Genomic DNA, 27,268 nt, shown 5'->3' on the forward strand with positions numbered 1-27,268 from the left:
TACTTCTTTCCATGTTATGTTGACATATTTTTAATTTTTGAATATTTTTATTAGTAAGGGCCCATGTTTGGCACCCATACGTCATGATAGGGAGTATGCAAGAATTGTATGCTTGTCTTTTAACTTCTATTGGTATATATGAATTTTTAAAAATTTCTTTTAAGGACCAGTACCTTTTCCATGAAGAGTGTATTCGGTTTGTAATTTCCTTGTCGATCATTGCTATTGGTGAAATAATTTGGCCGAGATACGTGTATTCATCGACATACGCTATAGTGTAATTGTTTACAACCATGGATATTTTTTTACTATTAGTCATTAATTTTGTTTTTGTCGTGTTCATTTGAAGCCCTACTGCATTGCTTTCTTTGACTAGCTCATTCAGCATTACTTGTAGCTGGTCCGGATTGTCGGTGATTAATACTAGGTCATCGGCAAATCTGAGATGATTTAATATTGCTCCATTTATGTAGATTCCGTAGCTACTCCAGTCCAGATTTCTAAATACTAATTCTAATGTAGCCGAAAAGAGTTTGGGAGATAATGGATCGCCTTGTCTCACCCCATTCCTTATTTCAAACTTGTGACCTAATCTTTCTGTTTTTACTCTAGCCGTCATATTGCTGTAAATATTTTTGATCAATCGTATATATTTTTTGTGTACGCCTTGGTTCAGCAATGCGCTCCAGATACTCGAGTGTTTCAGAGAATCGAATGCCTTATTATAGTCTACGAATGCTATATAGTATGACTTTTGGTATTCACTATATTTTTCAATTATTTGCTTTACAGTATGTATGTGGTCGATTGTCGAGAATCCGCTACGGAATCCCGCTTGCTCCTTTGGTTGATTTTCGTCAAGGACGTTTGTAATCCGTGCTAGAATTATCTTAGAGAAGATTTTGTACAAACTTGACATCATGCTTATTGGTCTATAATTATTTATATCCTCTCTACTCCCTTTTTTATGTAAAAGAATAATTGTTGATGATAACCACTGATAAGGTATTCTTTCTGTAACAATTATTTCATTAAATAAGCAGTTTAAAGCGCCAAGTATAATATCCGATATGCCTTTCAAGAGTTCGTTGGATATTCCATCTTCACCAGGAGTTTTACCACTTTTTTGTGATTGTAGAGCTTTGCTTATTTCATTATTTAAAATAAGTGGAACATCCTCTTCATAAAGATTGTCTTCTAGATTGAATACAGATGTGTCTTCGTTTTCTTTGTTGTATAGTTTTTTATAGAAATTTGTCGCTATGTCTGAGATGTCTGTTCTTTTTGATTTGTTTTTCTTTCTTTTGTCTAGTAGTTTCGGAATCCAATCTGTTGATTCTTGTAGTTCTTTCAAAGCTTTTTTTAATCCTCCTGTAGCCTTCATATGGGATATTATTCTCGCTGTTCTCGTCTTTTGTTTATGTTTTCGAATACTTTCTTTGATATCTTTACTGATTTTTGCTATTTTATTTCTATTTCTAGGTTTCTGTTGCAGTAATGCTTGACGTTCTAATATTAATTTTCTTGCATTTTCACCTACCCTGTCCGAATTTCTTTTAATTGATGACATCAATCTTTCCGCTTCTTGAAGTTGCTTTTCTAAATAATCGTATTTACTTTGTATAGTTTCTATTTCTTTTAACTTGTCTATTGAGGTTTTAATAAATGTCAAAGTTTCGTCCGGTAGTGGAAGATGTATTTGTTTTTTGCGCTTCCCAAGTTTTTCCTAGAAGTCTTAGGTGAAATTCCAAAGATTTTCGCACGAACCATGCGGTGATCAGTGTTAAAATTTAATTGTTTAATTACACTTACATCCATAAACATTTTTGGTTTATTTGTAATTATTAGATCTATTTCATTTTTCACTTTACCATTTGGAGAAATCCAAGTCCACTTCTTGTGTGTTTTTTTATTGTAGAAGCTGTTCATAATATACAAATTCTGTTCGTGTACAAAGTCGACAAGCCTTTGACCATTCTGGTTTCGTTTTCCAGTGGTATATGGACCTATATATTTACTTTTGAAGTTTGCTATTTTTCCTATCTGGCTATTGAAATCACCTAGTAGTATTTTTGTGCTATGTGAGCAATCTAATGTAACCTTCAGTTCATTGTAGAAGCTATCTTTTGTTTCTATATTGGATACTTCAGTGGGTGCATAGACCTGAATTAGCGATATTGGTTGCTTGTAGCCTGGTAGGGCAATGTTTAAAACAGCTATCCTATCCGATACTCCAATGAACTCCTGTATCTTTGGTTTGAGATGCGCCTTCACTATGAATCCAACTCCATATTGGCCAGGAGTTTCGTTCTTATAGCAGAGTAGGTAATCGCCGTGGTCTTCTATCTTTTCTCCTGAACGTCTTATTTCGCATAAGCCCACTATATCCCATTTTAGAATTTGGAGAGCTTGTTCTAATTCGTGTAATGATTCAGATGATTTTAAAGATCTGGTATTTAAGGTTGAGATATAAATAGGTTGTTTTTTACATTTTGATTCTGGGGGGTTGTGGTCAATAACCCCACGGTGACCAGCCGGATTGGGGATTTGTAAGGTTTTTATTTGTTTTGATTGTTCTAGTTGAGATTTTCCTCGTTTACCGATGTCCAATAATTCCTATGCCTTAGATGTTGTTTTCTCACTCAGAGAGTGTGATCTGCCCCTCATATACGCAAACGGATCTGTTTTTTGTAGTTTTGCTGGAGCTAAGATAGGTTTTGCAGGCCCTTGATGCAAAGGCTGAAGTGGAGATACTGAATTGTCTCGCTTTCTTTTATCTTTCTGTTTTACTATAAGCTTATTGTTTTTTATATAAGCTTCATTACCCTTCTCCTTTTCTTTATTAACTTTATTATCATTAAAGTTTCTTTCGATAAATCTTCGGTCATATAAGTATTTGGTGGCATTTTGTTTCTGCATTTTAGAATTTCGATTTTTTTATTGAGCGTAGTAAGTGAGATTAGAATTGGTCGTATCTTATCTGTATTTGTTCTTCCGATTCTATGAATTTTATTAATATCATATGATTCTATTTGAATACTTAGTTTCGAAAATATTTCCGATATCATGTTGCAAAGATCGTTGTGACTATTTTCAGTTTCTTTTATTCCATGGAATATAATATTATTCTTTCTGTTCATATTTTCCAAGCTAATAATTTTTTTATTTAATGTTTGTATTTCCAATTTAAGATATTCGTTTTCTTCTTTTAACGGTTTAATCTTTTCATCAATCATTAGCATAACTTTTTTAGATACAGAGTTGGTAATTGCAATAGTTTGTTTTTCAAATTCTTCTTTCATCATGTTAAGCAGAGTTGACATATCTGAACTTAGTATATTCTGTGGTGTATTCATTGTTGCAAATTCGTAGCGTGGAACGAAACGTTTTTTGTTAGGTTGGTAGCTTTGAGTTGTGAAGTTGACAGTACTAACTTCGTGCTTGTTTACAATTTGCAAATGAAGTTGTGACTTAGCAAATTTGCATATAATAACGGGTAATCAAATCTTGCACTTACTTCAAAATTTAGTAATTAGAAGTATATTCTTGTTAATTACTTGCGTTACGTGTTGTTACTTCTTAGTTATTGTGAAATTTGTGGTTCAAACACGTTAATTTTAAATATAGTATCACTTTTTTAATAAATACAGGGAGCGACCCGACTTAGCGTGTTGTGTGTAGAAGCACCGGAAACGGAAAGCCGGTTATTTTATATTATTATTTATATAATAATATATAAATATTTTTAATTCACTGTTATATCATTATAGTTTTATTTACTAATGCAGTTTCTAAACGTAAAACGACAACTTCACTTCACTCGTTCGTTGATGTCGAAACTTGAATCAACTTGAAATGATAAACAAAGCTGCGGCCTAGTGGGCGTTGCCACACATTGTTTTTCTGATAATTTACTGATTATTACTGTGATATACTGATAAGATTTTTATATCTTATTTTGACCGTGTACTAGATTCCTATATTTAATAAAACCTGTATGTATCATCCGTTGAAAATAAGTTTTGTTGTCATAAACTTTTCAGTTAAATTTCTTTAAATTTCTCAACCATAGTTATATACTTTTAGTAAGTTTACTCTTACATATAATAACAGTGCAACTTTATATATAGTTTAATTCAGAAAAACTTGAAAAATTAAAGACAACTAGCTCAAAGAGTACAAATATGTAATTCATAATAGGCGTCTTATTAGACCGTAACTAAGTGTGTGAAAATGTTGAGTAAAATACTTTTAACGTTTATAATAAGTGCCAGTGTAAAATCTCAGTCGAATAAAGATCTATATAATGGACAATTTAGCGGCGAATATCATACGAAAACGCATGAAAGCTCACGTGAGTCCAGGGTACCCAATCCTGGAGACACTGATTATAGGACATACATTTATAACAATAGGAGATATGGTGCCGATCCATCGAGATATAATCCATATAACCCAAATATAAACCAACCTGGTGGATTCCCTTACAATCCTATAATACCCAATCCACTTGATGAACAATTTAAATACAATACAGTAAGTATTTTGGAAATTACCAAAATTTAACATTTTAAATCTGTCCACTGGTTATTAAATTAATTGTTATATTTTTCTTCCTTATTAGAATAGAGATCCAAATAATCCTGACTCATTGTTTCCTGGAGTTTTGGGAGGCTGGAGGGAAGATCTACAAGGACGAGAAAGACGGGACTCTCGGCAGTTAAAGAGAGATATTTTTGTTAATACTAATTATGGACAAGTTCAAGGATTTAAGGTAAATAATTTTTGATTAAGTTGCTTATAAATATACAATTTAAATAAAGGTAACCAAATTGGAAAAAACAAAATATTATTTTTTGATAATAAAACTACTTCTTTGAGACCATGCTTATAACCATGCTTAGCATTTGGTGCTATAAATTATTATTTTATCCTATAACTTTATTAATAATTCCAAATGCAAATTTCAGAAACATGTTCAGCCAGGCTTTTATGAATAATCATGCAAAATTATTGAAAATAAAACTAATTTGACATTATATTATTTATCCATTAGGTATATTTATATGATAACCCAGACCCAAGTTCAGGGTACAGACCATGGTTGACCCCAGTTGAAAGGATACAGGGAGAGGTTTCTGTATTCCTCGGAATACCTTATGCAAGACCACCTGTGTTGGAAGGTAGATTTAAGGTAAATATATATTCTATTTTTTAAATGTATAATTCTATATAGTAAAAAAAAATAATTAAAAAAGACAAGGTCAGACATTGAGTGTTTATACCCAAATTTAAGACATGTTGACTAGGAGATATTTATGCCTTGTTTTGTCTTTTTGTTAAAGAAATGAATGTAGTTATTTTCCATGAGTATGGGAACTGAGCCTTACATTTACTATAAAATGTCCCACTGGGCTTTCTTTATGTATCTGTATATTTTATTTCCAGCCTCCCAGACAGCATCCAGGCTGGCAGTTAATGCAAGCAGTGGACTGGGGCCCTGCTTGCCCACAACCAGTGAGGTTCACTGGAGCCACTAAGGGTATCAGGGATATGGATGAAGATTGCTTGTATTTGAATATATTTTCACCAAATGTGAGTATAAATTAGAGGGGTTTTATTATATAAGTTGTCTTTTCTCTGGCTTTGCTCGTATTCATATCTTTATGTTGAAAGTTGTCAATGATAATTAAAATTTTAGTTTAAGAAACTTAGCTTGAGTTGAGCTACATTCAAAGTTTTGTTGTCAAATATTACACTCAAAAATAGTGTCTTAACATTGAATGTGTCTTAACTCTCTGGGTTTATCTGCCTACCCTACTATATATATGATACAACATGTAACTAAAACAAACACAACTTTTTAAACATATTTACATGTAGCTAAGATCTACTACTACTTTGAAATGAAATTTTAGCACAAAAGTCAATATTTCATTAATAATTATACATTTAATACATTTTATTAATTTAAAAGCTGAGGCCAGTCGAGATGCAGGGGCACAAATGTGACTGTAAACTCTACTGGTTGTGGGTTCGATAAAATGAAATATTAATTAAAAAATAATTTTCATTACTGGTGTTGAGATAAAGCACGGCTTTGAAATTCTCCACTCAACATGCAGTGCCTCCAGAATTCGGCGGAAAGTGTGGATCGGAGAATCGTATCACTAGGTTCCCTCTGCCTACCCTGCTGTGTGCGGGATACAGTGTGACCCAAAAAAAAAGTATATAAGCGACAATTAACATGGAATTCATTAATATCTACTAAGGTTGGAACCAAAGCAAATTGTCTAAATTGAAGTAATTAACTTTGATACACGACATGATTCATTCTGTGACATATGCACCAACATGATACGTAGAAAATGAAATGAGATTATAGGAAATGAGATTTATATGTATCTTGCCTAGATTAATAAGTCAAAGTCAAATTTCTATCTCTAAATTTTATTATGTATTCTAAATGATATTGCGTTAGTTTTAAGACAAATTTTAATTAAAAATTTGATGTACAATTTATTTAAAAGATAATTTTTTTTTAATTTATTTTTTCTCCTCTTATCTTTGGTATTATTTTCACAAAAGCATATTTGCAAATTTTTTTACTATTTTTTTTATTATTTTTTATGAATTCATGTTTTTTAGCTTTTTCTTAACTATTATTAATTAAAAGACGTAATTCTCATTGACTTGCAATCCGACAATCTGTACAGAACACTCGGTGGGCTAGTCTGACTCGGCCTTGACTGGTCTTTTTATATTAATACATAGGACCGAAGCTTTAGAATCTTTGATTTTAGACTTTAATTTTGATTTTAGTTTTTTGTAATATAATGATTTTAATAATATAATTCGGAAAATCTGTTAAATGAAAACTATTTTTTTTTTTATACATACATACATCATATAAAGAATCTACAAATTCTATACACGTTGCATTATACATCTACATATGTATATTTCAAACTAATTTACAAGCCGCGTCGGTGTTTCACCAAATTAGAACAATTAACTGTCACCCGGCCTCACTAATGATTGGTGGCGACGTGACACACACTCATGTATCTATGTTACAACTTAATTGGGTTCTATGCAATAATATATTAATTTGTATATTAGTATAATTAATTAAATTCCAAATCCAGCTACTTTAATTTTTGTTAAATGTTTTAAAAAATATATCTTTCTATAATAAAATATAAATATATTTTACTACTCAAAATATGGAACAATATTAACATTTGCACATATTAAAAGTCATTTAGTATTCGCTAAGAAAATATTTTTTATTTATAACATTCAATTCATAGTATTATTCCCCATAGGGCCATTGTTGGTGTCAACAATTATACCCAGGTTTAAGATCTCGTTACTTCAATATAGCAACAATAGGTCCTAGAGGAATAAATTGAATATAAAAAATCGATGTCTGTACATAGAAGTATATAAGATTTTTTAAAATATTTTTCTCTGTTTCTTTGTTCGTTAAAACGACTTGACGAAACGATTGTGAAAATATTTATTTTTTAAGTTTCCCTTAACATTCATTGTTTATTTCAATCGATTTATAAATAAAAAATATATATTTTTTAACAATTATCACAATTAAAAATAAAAATAAATAAAAATAGCAGGATAGGCAGAGCTTAATGTTTACACACTCCGTCCTTCACTCTCCGCCGGAAATCGAGACATTGCATGTTTAGTGGCGGAACTTAACGCCGCACTATAATAAACTACAACCGTGTTTACTTAAAATGTTACAGACAGAAGCGGGTGCAACAGCTCAGAAATACCCAGTGATGGTTTACATTCATGGTGGGCAATTTGCTTCAGGTGCTTCGAACCTATTTCCAGCTCATATACTGGCGGGTTTTTACGAAGTTGTCGTCGTATCCTTTAATTATAGATTGGGAGCTTTGGGTGAGTTTTGTTTTAGTTTGGTATAATTTTTTAAAATTTTTAGTTTATAATGTATATATTTATACTTTAATACGTTCTTTTGTTTGTCACTTTCCCGACATATTCTGATATATTGTGTTACGGTTACGGCAGCTTATATCGTTCTTTATCCACGACTAGCGGACGCGCGCAGCTTCGCTTGCGTATTTTGGGATTCTAATAAACCATAAAACATGTGTTCAATGAAATGTTTTTAAGAGTCTAAATATCTAATTTTATAGAAATCGGTGGCGATTTAAAGATTTTTCCATACAAACTTTCAACCCCTTATTTGCACCCTTAGGGGGTGAATTCTAGAAAACCATGAGACACATGTTCAATTAAATACTTATAAGAGTCTGAATTTCAAATTTTATAAAAATTGGTGCAGATTTAAAAAAAAATCTATACAAACTTTCAACCCCTTATATGCACCCTTAGGGGGAGAATTCTAGAAAACGATGAAACACGTGTTCAATAAATACTTTTAAAAATCTAAATTTAAAATTTTATGAAAATCGATGCTGATTTAATTTTTTTTCCATACAATCTTTCAACCCCTATTTCACCCCTTTAGGGTTAAAATTTTTCAAAATCCCTTCTTAGTGGATGTCCAGATTACGAAAGTAAACATCTGTCCAAATTCCACGTTTCTACCATCAGCGGTTACGGCTGTGCGTGCGTCTTACCTCAGTCAGTGAGGACAAGTCCTTTTATATATATAGATTGATTGTAAACCAATATTGATAATGTGCCTCCAAATGGGGAATTGAACCCATAGCTTTTTTCTGATGATTTCACTCTCATATGTGCCGCATCAACGCATTAGAAACAAGATTTATAATATTTTTTATCTTTAAGTTTGTATTTAATTATTTTTTATGTCAATTATAAAATTTAACATTAGAACCAAAAAATGTATAACATTTTTCTTCAAATGTGCTTACAATTAGTACATTTGAATAAGCTTTACTTATCAGAATAGTTGCTAATAAAAAAACCTAATACCATAAACATTTGTCTAAATCAAACAAAATCTTTTTCTTCCAGGTTTTCTATCAACAGCCGACGAGAACTCCCCCGGCAACTACGGCATACTGGACCAAGTGATGGCACTCGGATGGATCAGAGATAACATAGGATCTTTTAATGGGGATTCAGACTCCATTACATTATTTGGTCCAGGTGCGGGCGCGGCGTCCAGTGGACTGCTCGCTGTGGCGCCACAGACTAGGAATATTGTTTCCAGGATTATTGCGCAGGTTGGTGTTCAAAATATTAAATATTTATTTTCCCTGAGTGGGAATCGAACCCACAACTGTCGCGTTTACAGTCGCATTAATGGCCTCTAACTCATCTTATATCATTATTAATTAAAACATTTGTTTATTTATTTTCAGAGTGGGTCACCCTTAGCTGACTGGGCTCTCATCCAAGATAAATACAGAGTGCAGAATACTTCGCTAGTATTCGGAAGACTTCTGGGCTGTCCCATAGATACGTCGTGGAAATTAGTTAATTGTCTTAGACAGGGGAGGAGTTTTTATGAATTGGGCAATGCTGAGTTTCAGGTAATAAATTTTGTTATTTCAATTTTGTCCTCAAGATATTAAACTTTATTTAGCTTCACGCTGTATCCCGCATATAGTATAGAGGGAACCTAATGTTAAGATACTCTGTTCCCCTTTTTCCGTATAATTTTTAGAAACATTGGAGGAAATGAAAAAAATTTTTAGTTAAAGAGATCAAATATAGTTTTAAGTCAAGATTTAAATTTTGATATTGTCCTGCTAGTTCAATTCTTATATAAACAGCAACCTTCCTGTCTAGATATTTTTATTATGGTCCTTATATCTCTTTTATCCTTATTCCTTATATTGTCCTTGGTATTTCTTTTATTGATATCTTCTAGAACAAAATTAGATAATATACTTTTATTAAAGATAATATAAGAAAATTGCCACCAAGGGGGTGGGGAGCATTTACATAAAGACTAAAAAAACATCATATGACTTACGGACGGCCCCTTATATTATATTCTTAAGTATAAAAATAATGATCAATTTGTATAAACTACATATTTCAGCCTCAAGTAGGCTTCATCCCATGGGGTCCTGTGCTCGAGAACAACTTCACGTTCCCCGGAGACGAGTGGTACGATGGTTGGAGGGAGAGGGACTGGCACTTCCTCTCAGTACCCCCTGAGGAGCTCATAGTGAGAGGACAGATGAACCCCTCACTAAGGTATATGACGGGGGTTACTACGCAGGAGGCTGCGTATGTGCTATGTGAGTATAATTGAAACAAATATCTGAGTGTATTATTATAGCAAAATAAAACGCGGCGTTGAGTTCCGTCACTCAACAAGTAATATCTTGAATTTGGAAGGAAAAGGAGAATGGAGTGACTGTCTACTCTACTTTACTCTCTTCTTACACAATTTGTTATTGATTTATATGCCTAATTAGCAATAAATACTTGAAATATTTCTAAATGGAGGTTAACCCGCTATCTTTAAAATGTTTGAAGATAGCAAGATGGACATTATAGACGTTTTTAAATGATAATTATTTAATTTTGTTTCTTTTTATTAAAAATATAGATTTCTTTATTATATAAAACTGCCTATTTATATCTAAGTTGTTGTTATTATTATATATTATAAAAATATATATATATGGTAACATTAAACATCACTTTCTTCAAACAGACACAAACGACTCACTAGCACCCAACTACGAAATCGACGAGCGTTGGTTTAACCAGAAAGTGGAAGAATTCGTATTCAGATACAATTACACGTTGAACCCGCGAGGCGTCTACGAAGCCGTACGTTATATGTACACCTATCACCCTGAACCGCACAATATTAGCGCTATTAGAGATCAGTATGTGCATGTGAGTATGATTTTTTTTACCTTCAGGCTGTATATCCAGCCGTAATCCAGAGAAAACCTAATGTAAAGACACTCTGTGCCCCACTTTCTACTACCGGTTAACGTGATGGAAATACCCTATAAGCTTTCGTCGGTAAATGCAACATGAACTCGAACCACTATTTCCTGAGATAAGCATGTTCAACCAAATAAACTCTTTACTTTTATTAAATTAGTATATATATATACTTTATTGCACTTAAAAAATTACATATAAGTAAAACAAGGTATTATTATTATAATAAATTTATATTTTATTTATCATTTTAATTTGAAAATTTCAGTTTCTGTCAGATTTTCTTTATCGAGCGCCCACAGATAAAATGGTGAAACTACTTCTAGAACGAAATGTGCCAGTTTACATGTATGTGCTAAATACAACAGTTGAAGCCTTTAATTGGCCGGAATGGCGGCAATATACACACGATACGGAACATTTTTTCTTAAGCGGAGCTCCCTTTATGGATCAAGAGTTCTTTCCACGAAGGTACAGGATTCAAAGACAAGCGTGGACTCCCAACGATAGGAATATGAGTCATTTCTTTATGAAGGCGTACTCGGATTTTGCTAGATTTGGGTTAGTATAGATTTTTTTTAACTATTATATTGAATTTTTATTAAGAAAAACATGTTTATTTTGTATAAATACACTTCGGTTGCCTACTTATCGCCGAATTCTCTAGGCATTGCGAATTGATGGCAGAGTACAACGCCGCCCCATTACCAAAGCGAGGATAATTAAAATATTAAATATTTCATTCCCTTGATTGAGAATCGAACCCGCAACCGTCACGTTTGTACCGTAAACGTGAAGGTTACGGATGCCTCGCGCTTGTGTCCCTGCGCCAGGACGTTTTCTAATAATTTTAATTATTATTAAATAATTTATTTAAAAAAGGTTTCTGCACTTCGTCACTATAAAAACTTAATTATACTGAATTTTGTACTCTTTAAGTTTTTACAAAAACCCTTTTTTTTACATATTAATTTGCAGATAAATTTTATAGAATATACATAAAAAAACATTTCATTTCCATTATTTATAGGAATCCTACTCGATCTCGTATATTAGGACTTCACTTTGAAATGGCTCAAGCTGGTCAGTTGCGGTATTTGAACTTAAATACTACCTTCAATTCTACTATACAATTGAATTATAGACAAACGGAATTAGCGTTTTGGACTGTATATCTACCTACGGTCATTGGAAGATTCGTGCCTACGTATCCGCCAATTACTGAGGTAATATTGTAATTTGTTTGTTTTTCTGCTTCACGCTATATCCCGCACATAGCAGAGTAGGCATAGGGAACCTTGGAACCCAATGTTAAAAGACTCCGTTCCCCACTCAGTTTAACTGGTCGAGGCGTTATATATTGAATGACTGAACTCAACGCCGCGCTTTTGCTTCATTACCAGAGTGAAGATATTAAAAAATGAAATATTTGATTTCCTCAAGTAGAAATCGAACCCCTGCTTCATGATGTTTGATTCGTACTTTGTTGTTACTAATGATAATTGTTTTTTTGAGATAATGAGTGATCACTTCAGTGTTCTTATATTGAATTTACACAATACACTCAAATGATATATCACTAAAACAATTTATTTTTTTAAATAAAAATATAAATGTACTAAATAATCATAAAAATCCAAATATTTCAGTATTGGTGGGAACCAAAACAACCTTTACAAATCGCCTTCTGGTCAGTGTCTAGCGCTTGTCTCGTACTTATAGTGTTATTGGTTGTTTGCTGTATGTTATGGAGGAACGCTAAGAGGTATTCTTTCTTTCTTTCTTTCTTTCTTTCTAAAAACATTAAATTAATCATTTAAAACAATTTATTTATTTAATATCATTTCATTGATTATTTAACGCATTTTGTAGTTACTAGTACTAACAACTAAACTAATATATTCATCAATTTTTTTTGTTTGTGTTTTTAATTTGTTTGTTTTTTTTTTGGTGCACACCATTGTTTGAAAAAATATTTACTAAACTATCACTGCCTTTGAAATAAATAAGATAACAAATTATAATAATTACTTTTTCCAATATCCAAACATATAGACATTATTAAAACTCACCCATCAACCAACATCATTAAAAATTAATCCTATACCTAATTTATAACCAAAATCGAACTCTAAACTATGGTCACACTACCATATTCTCGCTTACTAACAAACTAACTTTCTAACAGGTCGGCACCACCCAAATGGAAATTAGTACCCATTAAGTAGGTGATATTGCTTTTTTACATATACTCTAATAAATGTTTATATATTCTTTATTACATAAATGTATTTGAATTATATTTAAAATTGTATTTAAAAATATACAAATTTATGTTTCTTTTTTTATCATTTTTTAATTTGTGCTATAATTAAATACTCTATTCACGTTATTTCGTTTTTATGAGAAATTAAGTCATGATATGCATCGTAGCGCGTAGGAGCGCTTCACTATAAACGCGACTCGGTTATGGGTTCAATCTCGACTCACCAAAATGAGTTGTACATACACTGTCTCGAAATTGACGTAGAAGTGGATAACCTAGTGTAAAGATACTCGGTTCTTTCTTTTTAGTTGTATATTTTTAGATGTATATTAATGAAATATTTTACTAATTGCCTTACTAAACTATTATAAGTTGCTTTATATTTACTTTCGAACTTTACATTGTGTGTTGTTCTGCTTATTTCATATTTGTGTGTGAAATTAGTATATGTATTATTACTGTACAAACTTTTTTTTATTCTTATTAAAGCGTATTAAATAGTATGGACCATTTTAATCATAATTATATGATTAAAAAGGCCGTGGTGCAGTGGCATAAGTGGTATAATTGTAAACGTAACGGTTGTGGGTTTGATTCTCACTCGGGGGAATGAATTATTATTTATTAATATTTTCATTTCCTTACTCTAGTAACATGGGAAAGTGTAGCTTTGAGTTCCGCCACTCAAGACATAATGTTTCGAAAATTCCGCGGAAAGTGGGGAACAGAGTGTCTTAATACTAGGTTCCCTCTGCCTACAGGCGGGCACATGGAACTCAAAAAATATGTATGCAAATCGACTTCTTAACTATTACTATTCACATTTAGTTTTTAAAAAGTTTTTAACAATTATAACTGTTCACAGGGAAGCAGATAGATACTACAATGGTGATATATTCATGGTGCCGGAATTAGAAGACACCGGTATTGATAACAATTCAAGGTCACGAGATAACATATACGAGTACCGCGACGTGCCCGTCAAAAGAGCTCCTTCGCAGACTTTGACTAGAACAGTATGCAGAATGATGTTATTGTCATATTATTTGGTGGCATTGTAGACTGTAAACTAGATGGTTATGAGTTCGATAGCCAGTCAGGGGATAAAAGTTTTCATTTTCCTGCTTTGGCAAAATATAGCGCGGCGTTGAGTTCTACCACTCAGTACGTTCTGGTGGAAAATGTCGAACAGTGTTATCTCTGAGTACTTTAATAAATGCGGGATAAAGCGTGAAGTTTAACAAAAATATAACTTATACTTGTAAAACAAATCGCTTAGATTTGAGATTTGAGAGTGTTTTAACTTTTAACACAATTTATATTGTAATATCACATAACAATATATATATATACTCTAATATAAATTCACAGGTAAGCCAACCCCAAACCCTTCAATCGCAAGCGCCGTCAGAAGCTTCCTCCGAGTCAGCCATTTCCCTCAAAGGGGTCTCTCACACCCCCGACCCGCGCGGCCCCTCCCCCATGCCCCGCGCGCGCTCCCGCACCCTCATAGTACAAGGGGTGCCTCAGACCACCGTATGAGAACTTACTTACATTCAAATAATTCAAAAGTCCTCACAGATGTCTTCACACGAAATCACTAAGATATTCTCTGATAATATGAAAATTATTTACTTATTTTTTTTAACTACTTGGAGCTATAATAAGATCTTTAATTATTGCGATTATTACACAATTTAAATGAAGCTCTTTAACCGGATTAATCGCGTATATTTAATTGATACGTTTTTGGAAACCTGACGTTTAGAATTTGAGACTAACGATCAAGCAAATTAGTTTTGACTATATATATAATTGAACTACTTTAAACTGTTTCTTATTTTACAATCAAAAAATAACCTGTCTATTAATTTAATTACGCAATTTAAGGTAGTTTATTTGTCAATTTAAATTATTGACTACGGATAATAAACAAAAAAACAGACGAAACAGACGAAATTAATTTAAAAAGTTTTAAGTAAATAATGTAAGTTTACTATTTGTATACATTCCATTTAAGTTTTTTATTAAGAACAATCATATTGTGTTCATATTAACATTAAGATTTTTAAAGTTACGTAGGCAGCTATTTAAATAGGATATTTTGTAGGGAAACTACTGAGATCTCTTTTTAATAATAGAATATTTTATGCTATTTTTAAAAGCTTTTATTAACTTATCAACACGTCTAAGCACTAAATAAAAATTAAATTAAATATTGATTAATATCCGATTTTCAGAACGTACATCATAAGATTTTCATATCTATCATATCTGAAAAATTAAAAATAACTTAAGGGATTTTAATATTAGTATTGGCACAAAACATGCAATAATTTGTTATATACACAAAAATATAATGTATACCGGACTGCAATCGAAGGGGCACAGGCATGCGACTGTAAACGTGACACGAGAGGTTGTGGAGTCGGTTCCCACTCGAAGAAAAAAAATATTTAATATTTTCATTTTCTCGCTCTAGTAAAGAGACAAAAAGCAGAAATATTTTTTTGATAGTTTTACTAATATTTATCACTGTTTTAACACAAGATTAAGAGATTTTTTCTTAGAATATGAAATAATATTAAAATTATATACATGTTTAGACCACCGCAATTTTGTTGCCTCTTAAGGTTGTTCATAAATGTTGCCATGTTTATTTTAACTGAAGATTTATGCGTTTTTAATAGTTTTAATCTATGACAGTACTTCGATTAGATCGATAAATTAATAAAGGTGGGATGAATTTTATATACATACATACTTTTTTGAATATTTTTATAATAATAAGTTACCGACCTTTTAGGTTGTATTATTTTTTTATACATACATTTATGTATTTATTTACAACAGTAATAATAATAATAGTAGATATTTTTGAATTTAAAAAAATGTTTGAAGCAAAATTGTATTTTGTATTTATATGCTAAAAAATCTATGTATTTTTTTTTTCATACAAGTTTAGGTTAAGTTAAATGTTTGTGATCGTCCAACCGTCCATTTTGAAATGCCTTTTGGTGCCTCAGTGACTTTAACTAGAGTATTTATTGTATGAACTTTTACAGCTTGTATTGTGAATTATGGATAATGAAATTAAAATAATTATTTTCTATAATATGTTTTTTATTTGTCATCCCACTTTTATAAATCGATTAGACTAGGCTATAAAGCTATAAGGCCTTTAGATCCATCCTAACTATCCCAAAAATAAATAACATTGAGGATTTAATAATTAAAATTAGAATCTATGAATCGAATTTTAACTTAACGAATTTTACCACTATTGAGAAAATATCTACTTCTACAAGTACGGCCTACGACCAGCCTCATTAATTTGATACATAACTTAAGTAGGTTCTTTTCCTACATTTATGAAAATACGTTAATACAACGTTAACAACAATGAAGAAAAAACTTTTTTTTTATATATTCATCAAAGTAAGTCAATGTCTACATTCACAAATCTCTGGCATATCTCGGGAAGTGTACGGCGAACAATCTTTACGACACACTCGATCAGCTTCCACTGAGCCACAGGGTAGTAATGTTCCTGGATGTTCCATTAAATCCACCACGTAGTTAGCTCTTAGAAGCCCCGCTGGGTAGCTTTCTTCATGTATTTCTTCAGTCTGGAATTTTTTATTTAATTTTATTATTGAGAATTAAGAAGAGAACTTATCGGAAACTTTTTTATTGAAATACAAATTCGTTAGCGGAATATGAACCTAAGATTTCTTTTCAATGACTTTATATTATAAAATGAGAGTCATCACCTTCAACAGGTAAACAATTTCTTCAACTATAAGGCAGGTAAGTGTTCAACTATCAAGTATCTAAATTCTTTCATTTTCATAAAAAGAGTTAACATTAAATATGTCTTAGGAGATGTAAAATAAACATAATACGATTAATTGAAAAATTGTACATACAGGATCTATCTCAGGCACGGCGACTTCACACCACGCGTGGGCACTAGACGTCCTGTGCAGAGAGCACGGGAGACCCACGCGGTCGGCCAGCACTTTGTAAAGTATTGCCCTCTCCAATGCCCCGCCACAATGAATGAAACCGATGCCGATCATGGAGGACTTTAGCTCTTTCTGAAAGTATAAAGTAGTTAAATTTGTATTAAAGTAATTCTATTGTTTCTAGACAGCATATAGAGATAAATATATTTATCTTAAAATGTCATCTTAGAAAGAATAATTATAAACGATTCATTATTCATTTAATCAAAAACAAGAATAAAGGTTTATTTTTTTTGGCTTAAATCATTCAAAAGAAACAATTAATAATTTTTACACTAGGCAATACTTACTTATATAAATCTATTCTAACTTAGTCAAATAGCTTAAGATACCGATTCATATTTTATTGCTTAAAAAAGATCTTAGCAAGCTAAAACTCCACTAACAAGAGATAATACGCTTTTTGTACTATAGTACTATACCATTAAATCAGCCAAATGCAAATTAACACTGGGCATAGAGCAATCTCTCTCTTGCGTCAGTCCGCTCATCTGTTCCGATACAAACTCTCCCAGCAGCTGCGCTCGCTGCTTCAGAGAAGATGTCACTTCTTGACATTTGTCTCGGTATCTAATATATGAGATAATAATGGAATATCTATGTGTGGTAATCTTATTGAACATTGAAACTTTTTAATGTTTAAAAAGGTTAAGGTTAAGTGTGAAGGGGGGTCGCAGTAGAGCTAGCGAGCTGAACTCGCGCCCGGGGTAAAATACTTTTTCAGCGCCCCCCAGACGAATCCATCCATATCCATATCACATCATGCCTAATTTTTATAACTGTTTGTCCACGAGAAGCACCCTATAGGTTTTGATTACGCTAATTTCGATACGACACATAAATGCTCGTATATTTTGATTGCGTTAACATAGAATCGTAGTTTTTTTTATATTTCAAGGCACCATAGAAGTAAATATAAGATATCATTTCAACTTGATACCTCCACGTGATCTCGAGGTAAATAGTCTTGACAGACGGACAACGAAGTAATCCTCCAAGTCTCTAAGGGTTCCGTTGTGGTTCCAACTCTAAAATTAGAATCAGTTTGTTATTTATACAACCAAATTGAATAATTAATTACCTGACTTCATAATGTGCGTCTTCTATTTCAAAGTAGTGTAACGACTTGGAACTGGAAATACAACATTAATAATAAAGTAGGTATAATCCGTCCGTGAGTCCGTGGTGCAGCGCAGGGACACAAGCATGCGACTTTCAACGCGACAGTTGTGAGTTCGATTCCCACTCTCCACCTTCCCACTCAGTTTCCTCGCTCTGGTGACGTGGTAAAGTGCGGCGTTAATTTCCGCTACTCAACAAGCAGACTTTTTAAAACTAGTAGGAACCTCCCCCCCTCTGCCTACCGTGCTATATGCGGGATACTGCGTGAGCTTATAAAATATAATAAAAATAATGTTTCGTTATAAAACGAGATTGAGTGTGCCTACAAGACACAACGGTTATTGGTTCAAATTCCGTTGTGTGTTGTGGTACTGAGTTCAGCCATCCAAAAAATGGTTGTACGATAGGTACAAAAAAATATGAATACTACTAAGAAAAATACCTATCACCCACATCAAGCAAAGATAAACTATTATTAAACCACTCTACAGTACAGTACAAAAAAATATTACTATGAAAATAATCGCTATAAAACTTTTGCTTAAAATATAAACAGTTATACCCAGCTTATACAACCAAAAAAATCTTTTTTTCAATACTAACGGATCACCAAACCAAATGCGCAAACGTATCAAATAGTTTCTGAGATTGACATCATCAGGTAAATGGGGAAATCTCATACTGGACCCTACAGTCATCCTGGATTCCGACTGCGTATCTAGGATTATAATAAAAAAAAATATATAATTTTAATAGTATGATTCTTCAATGTATTCAATTGTACTTAAACTCTTTTTGCATTTATTGTTCAATTACAAAATTTTGCTACCACTATATGAGCTGGAGCTTATCTTGCAAAATGGTATATATGTACACCTAATCTATATTGGTAAGTATATTAATAAAGGACTGAAATAATGTAAAAATTAAAAATTATAATTTCCATTACATTTTTTTTGTAAAAACCACAAAACTTACACGGTGAACGTATATCCAAGCTCGAGTTATCATCGTAAGGTTGATGGAACATACATACAAATACAGGATCTAAATATGGCGGAGGTGTTTTTGATATATTTTGTACGGTAGGAAACGAGGAACCGAGACGCTTTTGCACGTAAAAACCTTCCTAGGGAAAAAAATACATCATAAATAATAGAGAAAAGCTGATCAAAATATCGTTTGGTCTGTCAGAAACTGGGTACGCCGAGGTCAATATTATACTTACATAAGTACCTACATATACAGATATACAGTCAAGGCGTTTGTTCCTTCAAGGCGTTTGTTCCATAAAAATACTGTTACTCTTATAAACTCTGACATGAACACTGGTTAGTTCACCAATTTAGCCACTCAGTGGGCTATGGAGAAGGTTGAAATATCTCTGAAGAATTGGATTCGTAACGAGCGCCGTAACGCCGATGGAATCAAAGTTATAAAAGGAACATAACCCACAGGATTAGCAGGATGAAGTGGCTTTTGACTGGTAAGATTCGTCGCAGAACTGATGACCATTTAGCTAAGGTAAGGTAAGGTAGCTAGGTAAGGTGGCAACATACGGAAAGCGACTGATTACGGTTCGATGCGAAGATCGAGCTCAGTGACGTGCCTTTGGAGAGATCTACCTACTCAATATTATAAAATCCCTAACAAACTGTAAGTAGAAACAGAAAATAAATAATAGAATTGAATAGAAATAAAATAAACCTGAGTAAAATCGTTGATATCCAAACGGCCGGTGTAGGCTAATTTCGCAGACGTGTGATGTCTGAATATAGTATCCAGAGCTGACTCCCAAGCGCCTACCACATATCTCGCTTGCTTGTTCTCCACCATGCTGAAATATTAAATATTTGAAACCTTAGTAATGCTGAGTGGTGTCCGGAGAACGTATGGATTAATGCTGAGGGCGTTCGAAGGTCTTCTAAGAGGATAGCGTTAAAATCGTAAAATCGAATACGATTTTTAAGATGATTTAAAGTTACAAAGCACTTACTAATGTATAGTTCCTAGACCCAGGTACACGTCAGCCCCCTCGTCCGTCACACTCGCACTGATTAGAATGCACAACGCTGTACGCAAGCCAATGTGCTCTATACGTAAATTATCCGACACCACCTTCAAAAAATCGTAAATCATATTAAAATATAGTATTTATCTACTTTCCTCCGCCCGTGGCATTGCGTGTTGAGTGCGGAACACAACACCGCACTTTGCCTTGTTGCCGTGTTGAGAGAAGATTAAATATTTCATTTCTCAAGAGGAAATCGAACCCACAACCATCGCGTCTACAACGACAAGTCACGACGAGTTCCATAAAAACTAAAATATATGAAACACTGCAATATGTCCAAAAAGATGTATAAAAAAATATTGGTAAAAAAACATTCGGTAATTTAAGTTTTACCATTCAATACATACAAAGAACAGATTAACAGTAGGTTAACTGTACCAACTTTTTAACCAAGCTAAAATAAATGCAGATATTTACCTTTTCACCTTCTTTGGACGTGAATAGATCCCTTGCAATTTCTTCCTTCATCAGTCCACTTAAAACAGTGCATGTCTTTATCTTAAGATTTATGTCAATGCGCTAAAAATAAGATGTTTTTACTTAAATATGTTTTTTATTATTGCAATAAAGTTGCACTTTGAACTTTATCTTTGTTCCAAATTGATCGTGAGACGAAAAATGAGTAATTCTTAACACTAGGTTCCCAAGATCCCTCTGCCTAGCTTGCTATATACCTACAGGATACAATTTTATCTTGAAGCTAAAAAAAACAGTAGGAACAGCACCTGTAATATATTCAACAGTTCCATCATAAAATCAGCGTTGAGCATGGCTTTGGTGCTGACGTGGTAGTTCTGCAAGTTCAAATAGCACTGTACGGCGAGACGTTGGGCTTCTATGGGATTGTCTTTGACTGTAAGGAAAGTAAGGTTAAATAGTAATAGGTAGTTTAAAAAATACAGTCGAATTGAAAACCTTCTGTTTTTGCAAGTCGGTTAAAAATATTGTTAAGTGTTGCAGTGAGACCGTTGTCGCTCAGTAAAATAGCGTACTGTAAGCGCGATGTTTGTAGGTTCCCATTCGCGGCTTCACTCGCGTAGACGACAAATGGCTCTTTCTTTTTTCCCATTACGACGGTTAAGCGCGCTAAGCAATATTTTTTACAATATAACAATACAAATGTTTAGCTGTTCACGGCGCCATATTAATATTGTATGAATGAACATATTACACGTATTACTTTTCTCAAGAATCGTTATGCTTATCTATTTATCAAAACCACATTAAATCGGTAGTCTAATTTAAAAAATATATAAAAGATCTGTGATAAAACAAAAACATTCCTTCGAGTTCGACCACAAAGCGGAGAACGAAGTGTATTGACACAAAAAAAAAGGAATATTGATTTGTCTATATTGCTTAACATTTTTTTCTATCCAGGTAATTCTGGCATGATGAATAGTTAACAAGTAACATTACTATTATTTAACCTTATATTAAGACAGATTTTTAAGATTTACTCACAGTCTCTAAAAAATATTGTAAAACATAGACTTTTTGGTCAATTGTGTGCCGTAGGATATAAAATAATTATATTAAACGAATAAATGTAAGCTACTTAAATAAATTGTTTTTATAACGAAATTTCTTTAAAACATTTAAATATTAAAAATAAAAAAAATATAGTCAAATGTAGCACCTATAATGTGTATTATTAATTTACATTTCCACTTGTAAGCCCCTGTGGCCTAATGGATAAGGCATCGGCCTCCTAAGCCGGGGATTGTGGGTTCGAGTCCCACCAGGGGTAGCTTTTTCTAGGTCTCAATTGGTTTTAAATTTTAATAAAAGCAGTCGAGATCTAGAAAAAGATTATTAAAATTGATAACCTTAAAAACATTTTTTTTAGCTTCGATTTTAAAAAATTAGAAAGAAAGCCAGCCAACACAGTGAACATTTGAGACCCTCATTATTTATTTAAATTTTATTAAAATTATCAATAATGTATATCTATAATCGTCTCTCGTTGGTATTCAAAAATTTTTTTTTTATGTACGAGTATATGCTTAATCCATACCTATATTATAAATTCGAAAGTAACTCTGTCTGTCTGTCTGTCTGTCTGTCTGTCTGTCTGTCTGTCTTTTACGCAATCAGGGCCAAATCGCTAATTTAGTTGTGATAAAATACTCATATAGAGATACTTGAGGGTCCCGGGATGAATATAGGATACTTTTTTTTTCTCATATTTGTAATATTTTCGAAATATACCAATATATTAAAATAATTAATTTGACAAGCAATTTATTCCGCCATGTTAATAACAATCGTCGCTACGCGTTGCTAAGCAACGGCTTGCAAAGTTTGTTGTTTTAAGAAAACATCACTCAAAGTGAGTTTGCTTAATGCATACATGGAGCGCGCCGATATAGATTTGTATACATTAACAAAAATTAGATGATTTCTATAATTTGATATTCATCCTTATGAAAATAAATATAAGAGTCACTTTTGGCATTTCATCTAGATGGAAATTATAGTTTACTGTATAACATTCTAATAAATAATTAAGATGTCAGATTCGAAATGACCTAGCCTACGAGTGGTATAGTATGACCGACGCGAACGGGCGAAAGATGACTTTGATGATTTTGTAAATTTTTATATATTTTCGAATTACTATTATTTTTTATGTAATTATTTGCTCCTTATAATTAATTTATCTTAGTTCGGTTATCTATACCGATGTTATACACTTAAAATATCGTAATTTTAATCATTTGGAATTTTATTATATTGTTCGCAAAAATTAATAATTATTTAATATAGAAAAATGTTAAGTACGCGCGCACGGCAAACTTTAGGTACTTTTTCTAATATTAAGAATTTATTTTAGTTACTTTTACTTCTTTTGTTTGTTCATTTCTGTTACTCAGATATTTTTTCTAATAATAAATCTCCACTTATTATTATTTTTTAACTTATTTTAATTATTTAGGCTTATATTTTCGCGGGCGTAGCCGCGTCCGGGCCCACTAGTAAGTATATAAATATACTATAAAACTTATTTCTAGGGCAACGACATCTATCTACGTAGCGTGGAAGTTTTTCATAATGATTTTCATATTGCAAGAAACTTTATATAAAAAAATGTTTTTAATAAAGCAATAAAAAAGTCAGCTTTACGCTGTGTCCCGCATACAGCAGTTAAGTCTGAGGGAACCTAGTGTTAAGACACCCGGTTCCCCACTATAAAATTTATTATAATAAAAAAATTCTTGATCAGAGCGTCAATCTTATGTACTTTTTTAATATTAATATTTTTATTAATTTTTGTGAAAAGCGATATGATATTATTGTAAGCACAAACAGATACTATGGATTAGGTTTCCTTCCCATTGCTCCAAGGAACTTTAGGAGAACAAAATATCTTCACACCAAGTTCCCAGGTTCCTTTTGCTTACCCTGCTGAGTGCCGCGTGAATACAGCGTGGAGCTAAAACACGTATTGGCTAAAATAATATGTAATATATACTTACATTTCTTATTTATATTTCTTAGAGATGAAAAAGTTTTCGGCTCTATTACACTGAAAGCTGCTTTTGGAATAATTCTGCAAAGCTCAGCCAGAGCTCGTAGCGCGTTCATACGTATATGGAACCAAACAGCCGCATCGTCGCTTAATATTGCTAAAAAAATATTAAACAAAATTATTTCTTTTTATTTGGTAAAGATTCAATACATAACTGTACAAATTTCGAACTACATATAACATAATATGTAGACTATCGATTAGTGAATTACTAGATAAGTGAAGTACTAGTACATTAGGACCAAAATTCAAATGATTCTCTAGATTTACTATTATCTAGAACCTTATCGATTATGTAGGTACACTTCGTAATTTAAGTAATTCTTTTTATTATTTATTTTCTCTAATGAAGTAAGTGTTAATAGGAATATTAATAACGACTTCATTAAAGCTGTATAGGTAGGTAGGATGTTTATACCTATTCAAATTAATACCTTATGTAAAATTTTAAATATAATAATCGATTCTTACTACAAAGCGCCTCAATTATGTTCGTGTCGGACATTCGTACAGCCGCCGGAAGCAATTTTGTCATGTTGGCGACACCCATTGCAGCATCAGCGAGGAGATCCACGTTAGAGCTGAGTAACTGGTTACAGAACACCAGATCCGTACCAGTCTGGTATAAAGCCTAGGATGTGGTAAATTCAAGTTAAAATGCTAATTATTTAATATTAATATTAACGACTAAATATTTGAATGTTATTATTCATTCTTCATTTCCCATTGAGTAAATGAAATATTTAATATTTTTATTTCTTTACACTTTACAATTTCTCCGGAATTCGGCGGAAAGTGGAGAACGAAGTGTCTTAACAGTAGGTTCCTAAGTTCCCTTTGCCATACTGCTAACTATGCTATGTGTAGGATACAGTATGAAACTAAAATAAGTATGTAATAATATCTCTTGTATAAAAAAAAGTTTACCAGAAGGAACAAATCTAAACATTTCATTTACCCGAGCGAGATTCGAACCCACAACCACCTCGCTTACAGCCTTAGAGAGATAAAACACGTGAGTACAAATTATATAAACCACATATTAAACTAGTAGTGCCAAAAGCTTACATCTCTCCCATTAGACGTAAACGACATCTTGGTGAGGACGGCGAGACAGTATGGCTTCATGGCCGGCAGTGCCATCTCGAGGTACGCCAGCAGACGTAAAATACAACCCGACTGGTAGAGGTGCGCCGCATTCTCTTCAGTTTCCGCGTAATTTTTTGAAACACCAAGCACTTGTGTATGGACGTCTCGGAATTCGTATGACTTAAATTTTTTAAAATAAAATTTTGATTTAAACTCTCACGAGAACCCAATTGGAATAGGAAAAGCTGACTATGTTCTTAAGAGTTGCAGTATAAAATATGATCTTTACAACGATATTTTAACAACTCAAAGTTAAAATTAAGAAAATAAAATTTTGAATCGCATAAAAGGTTAAAAGTAACGGTACTCGAACGCGGCTCGAACTGTTTACAAACGTATAGGTACATCTTCGATCTGTAAATCTGTTTATACGTTATTAAATATTTATATTTACTTACAACAATTTCTAAAGTATTTCGTATCTAAAAACAAATAGAACTACAAGCAGCGCCATACCTCCAAAATATCACAAAGATCCAATACCCCGGAGGAAGCTCGAAACGTCTTCTGAATATTCACATCCTTATATCTACATATCAACTGGTCGACAGTCTTCAGCGCGGCGTGTTGAATCGCCAAATACTTACTCTGCATGAGCGCCAGGAGCGACGGCCAACTGAATTGTTGGTTTTTAGTTACTTCTGATGCGCATACTGGGTCCTCTAGAAGGTTGCTTAAAGTCTGTGCATATATACAGTAGGGCTTAATGCTTAGTAAAATCCAATATTTTTAAAATAGTTACATAATAATAACAAAATCATCTTCACCCTTTTTCCGTATAGCAGCGTAGGCAGAGATCTAGGACTAGGAGCGTGTCTAGGACTCCCAGACAAATATGACAAGTCTAATAATTTCAAAACAAAAACACGAGAGGGACCTGTAAACAATTCTTTTGCACGTCCGGATCCAAACTATTCTTCATACGATTACACAAAACATTGAGAATATTGGCCGATAATAATTGTTCACAGCCAAGTGGCTCTCTCGTTAATTCGGATAATACTAGCGATGCAAATTCTAAAACGTATACATCTTCGATCTGTAAAAAAGAAACAAAAAAATAAAAAATAGTAATTTAAAATGACACAATGATTTTATTTCTATCATATAAACTCAAGTTTCTCGCCATTGTTCTAAAAACTAAAGACAGAAAAACGAAAAATCTGATTTTACCAATCTTCACTAACTTTTGCTAGCATAAAAGCTATTTTTCTTAAGTTTTGAGAGTCTACAAGCACTTGTTCAGGGCCGCGAGGTAACTGACAAAGTTGAGCCAGTGCTTTCAATGCGAAGCGTTTGATGTTCACTTCATGGTGTTCTATGTGTGGCAATATGTACTTGATGGCGTCCAGATCGAACAGGACCTGACGATTTTGTATCTCTTGAGCTGAGAATTTCGTGATAGCTCGTAATGTCTGAAATTATTGCATTATTGTGGATAACTCGAATAGAAAAACTCTCTGGTAGAAATCTATATCAATCAAAAATAATAAAAAAATTAAAATTGTGGCGGTCATGTCGCATTGTGACAGTGCATCACTGTAAGAGCGTTAGAGCCTGCTCTAGTTGACCAAAGGGGCTATCGCAATGTTTTGGAAAGTGGGAAACAGAATGCCTTAGCTCTCTAAGGTTCCCTCTGCCTTGCTATCCGGGTGTGAAGAAACAATATACAATAAAAATATCGGAAATTAAAAACTTACCTGGCATAATATCTCAGGTTCGGCAGATTCCAAAAGCAAAATGGAAGTGTGCGCGCTCTCCGGTGTAATGTTATAAGGGTGGAAAGTAAAATCTTTCTTTTCCGCTGATCTATTATCTCGTTCTTTTTGCAAGGGTTTCGCCATTGTTTATTATTTCGTAGTGTAGCGTAAAATTATTATTTTCGGTTCGGTTCGGTTCTTTATTTATGGCGCTTCGAGCGTGCCAGTTGAGCACTATTCACTTCGCCAATGTCACGTTGTATGGAGAATTATTATTTTTAATTGTATAGTCACAGAACTCTTATCAATTGACATATGACAATGTTATATTTTAAAAAGTATTTAGTACGAATTATTTTCCGACATTAAGTAGATGGTAAAAAAAAATATTTTACTATTGTCAAGTAATTTACCTCTTTGCTATTGAAGTTAATGACACCTTCAAAATCGACACTTGACCGACTAGTTTTTGATATTTAATGTTTTATAAGTGCTATCTTT

General features: G+C 32.7%; 2 protein-coding genes and 1 non-coding gene across 6 annotated transcripts; 2 read left to right on the top strand and 1 right to left on the bottom strand.

Moving 5' to 3' along the window:
• The first annotated feature begins 3,833 nt into the window (after window positions 1–3,833).
• Gli (carboxyl ester lipase-like protein Gli) lies at window positions 3,834–16,277 on the top strand. Of its 2 annotated transcripts, XM_085192195.1 has the most exons (15): window positions 3,834–4,536; window positions 4,625–4,774; window positions 5,057–5,194; window positions 5,449–5,595; window positions 7,770–7,926; window positions 8,995–9,206; window positions 9,345–9,515; window positions 10,031–10,232; window positions 10,655–10,842; window positions 11,165–11,457; window positions 11,927–12,122; window positions 12,546–12,661; window positions 13,085–13,120; window positions 14,028–14,178; window positions 14,534–16,277. In XM_085192195.1, exons 1-15 carry the CDS (start codon window positions 4,234–4,236, stop codon window positions 14,702–14,704), a joined length of 2,631 nt encoding a protein of 876 aa, XP_085048321.1. In that variant the 5' UTR covers window positions 3,834–4,233; the 3' UTR covers window positions 14,705–16,277. The 2 variants fall into 2 exon arrangements, with proteins under 2 accessions (XP_085048321.1, XP_085048320.1); XM_085192194.1 differs by lacking the exon at window positions 13,085–13,120.
• Window positions 16,268–27,259, bottom strand: LOC146535418 (armadillo repeat-containing protein 3). 3 transcript variants are annotated; one of them, XM_085192196.1, is made up of 17 exons: window positions 26,768–27,053; window positions 26,255–26,482; window positions 25,945–26,106; window positions 25,524–25,748; window positions 24,987–25,187; window positions 24,390–24,549; window positions 23,866–24,015; window positions 21,112–21,239; window positions 20,804–20,905; window positions 20,309–20,430; window positions 20,020–20,149; window positions 19,291–19,441; window positions 18,916–19,030; window positions 18,272–18,322; window positions 17,613–17,760; window positions 17,092–17,262; window positions 16,268–16,791 (listed from the first exon to the last, which is right to left on the bottom strand). In XM_085192196.1, the coding sequence occupies exons 1-17, from the start codon at window positions 26,909–26,911 to the stop codon at window positions 16,606–16,608; spliced, it is 2,574 nt and encodes an 857-aa protein (XP_085048322.1). In that variant the 5' UTR covers window positions 26,912–27,053; the 3' UTR covers window positions 16,268–16,605. The 3 variants fall into 3 exon arrangements, with proteins under 3 accessions (XP_085048322.1, XP_085048323.1, XP_085048324.1); XM_085192198.1 differs by lacking the exons at window positions 16,268–16,791; window positions 17,613–17,760 and having other exon boundaries at window positions 17,120–17,262; window positions 26,768–27,259; XM_085192197.1 differs by lacking the exons at window positions 17,613–17,760; window positions 18,272–18,322; window positions 18,916–19,030; window positions 19,291–19,441.
• Window positions 22,064–22,136, top strand: TRNAR-CCU (transfer RNA arginine (anticodon CCU)). Its single transcript has one exon. It is a non-coding gene; the product is annotated as a tRNA-Arg (tRNA).
• Window positions 27,260–27,268: the final 9 nt, after the last annotated feature.

The sequence above is a fragment of the Heliconius melpomene genome, chromosome 10 (assembly GCF_056956725.1).
Source record: "Heliconius melpomene rosina isolate 202511_hmr_F chromosome 10, ASM5695672v1, whole genome shotgun sequence".
Lineage (NCBI taxonomy): Eukaryota > Metazoa > Arthropoda > Insecta > Lepidoptera > Nymphalidae > Heliconius > Heliconius melpomene.

What these genes read in the sequence shown, in the direction of transcription:
- Gli (XM_085192195.1), top strand. Translation starts at nt 4,234, where the DNA reads ATGTTGAGTAAAATACTTTTAACGTTTATAATAAGTGCCAGTGTAAAA. An exon ending in GGAGGCTGCGTATGTGCTAT is followed by an intron (nt 10,233 to 10,654) that starts GTGAGTATAATT and finishes TTCTTCAAACAG; the next exon opens with ACACAAACGACTCACTAGCA. An exon ending in CGCAGACTTTGACTAGAACA is followed by an intron (nt 14,179 to 14,533) that starts GTATGCAGAATG and finishes ATAAATTCACAG; the next exon opens with GTAAGCCAACCCCAAACCCT.
- LOC146535418 (XM_085192196.1), bottom strand. Translation starts at nt 26,911, where the DNA reads ATGGCGAAACCCTTGCAAAAAGAACGAGATAATAGATCAGCGGAAAAG. An exon ending in TGCAAAAGAATTGTTTACAG is followed by an intron (nt 25,749 to 25,944) that starts GTCCCTCTCGTG and finishes ATATATGCACAG; the next exon opens with ACTTTAAGCAACCTTCTAGA. An exon ending in GGTCTAGGAACTATACATTA is followed by an intron (nt 20,150 to 20,308) that starts GTAAGTGCTTTG and finishes TTAATATTTCAG; the next exon opens with CATGGTGGAGAACAAGCAAG.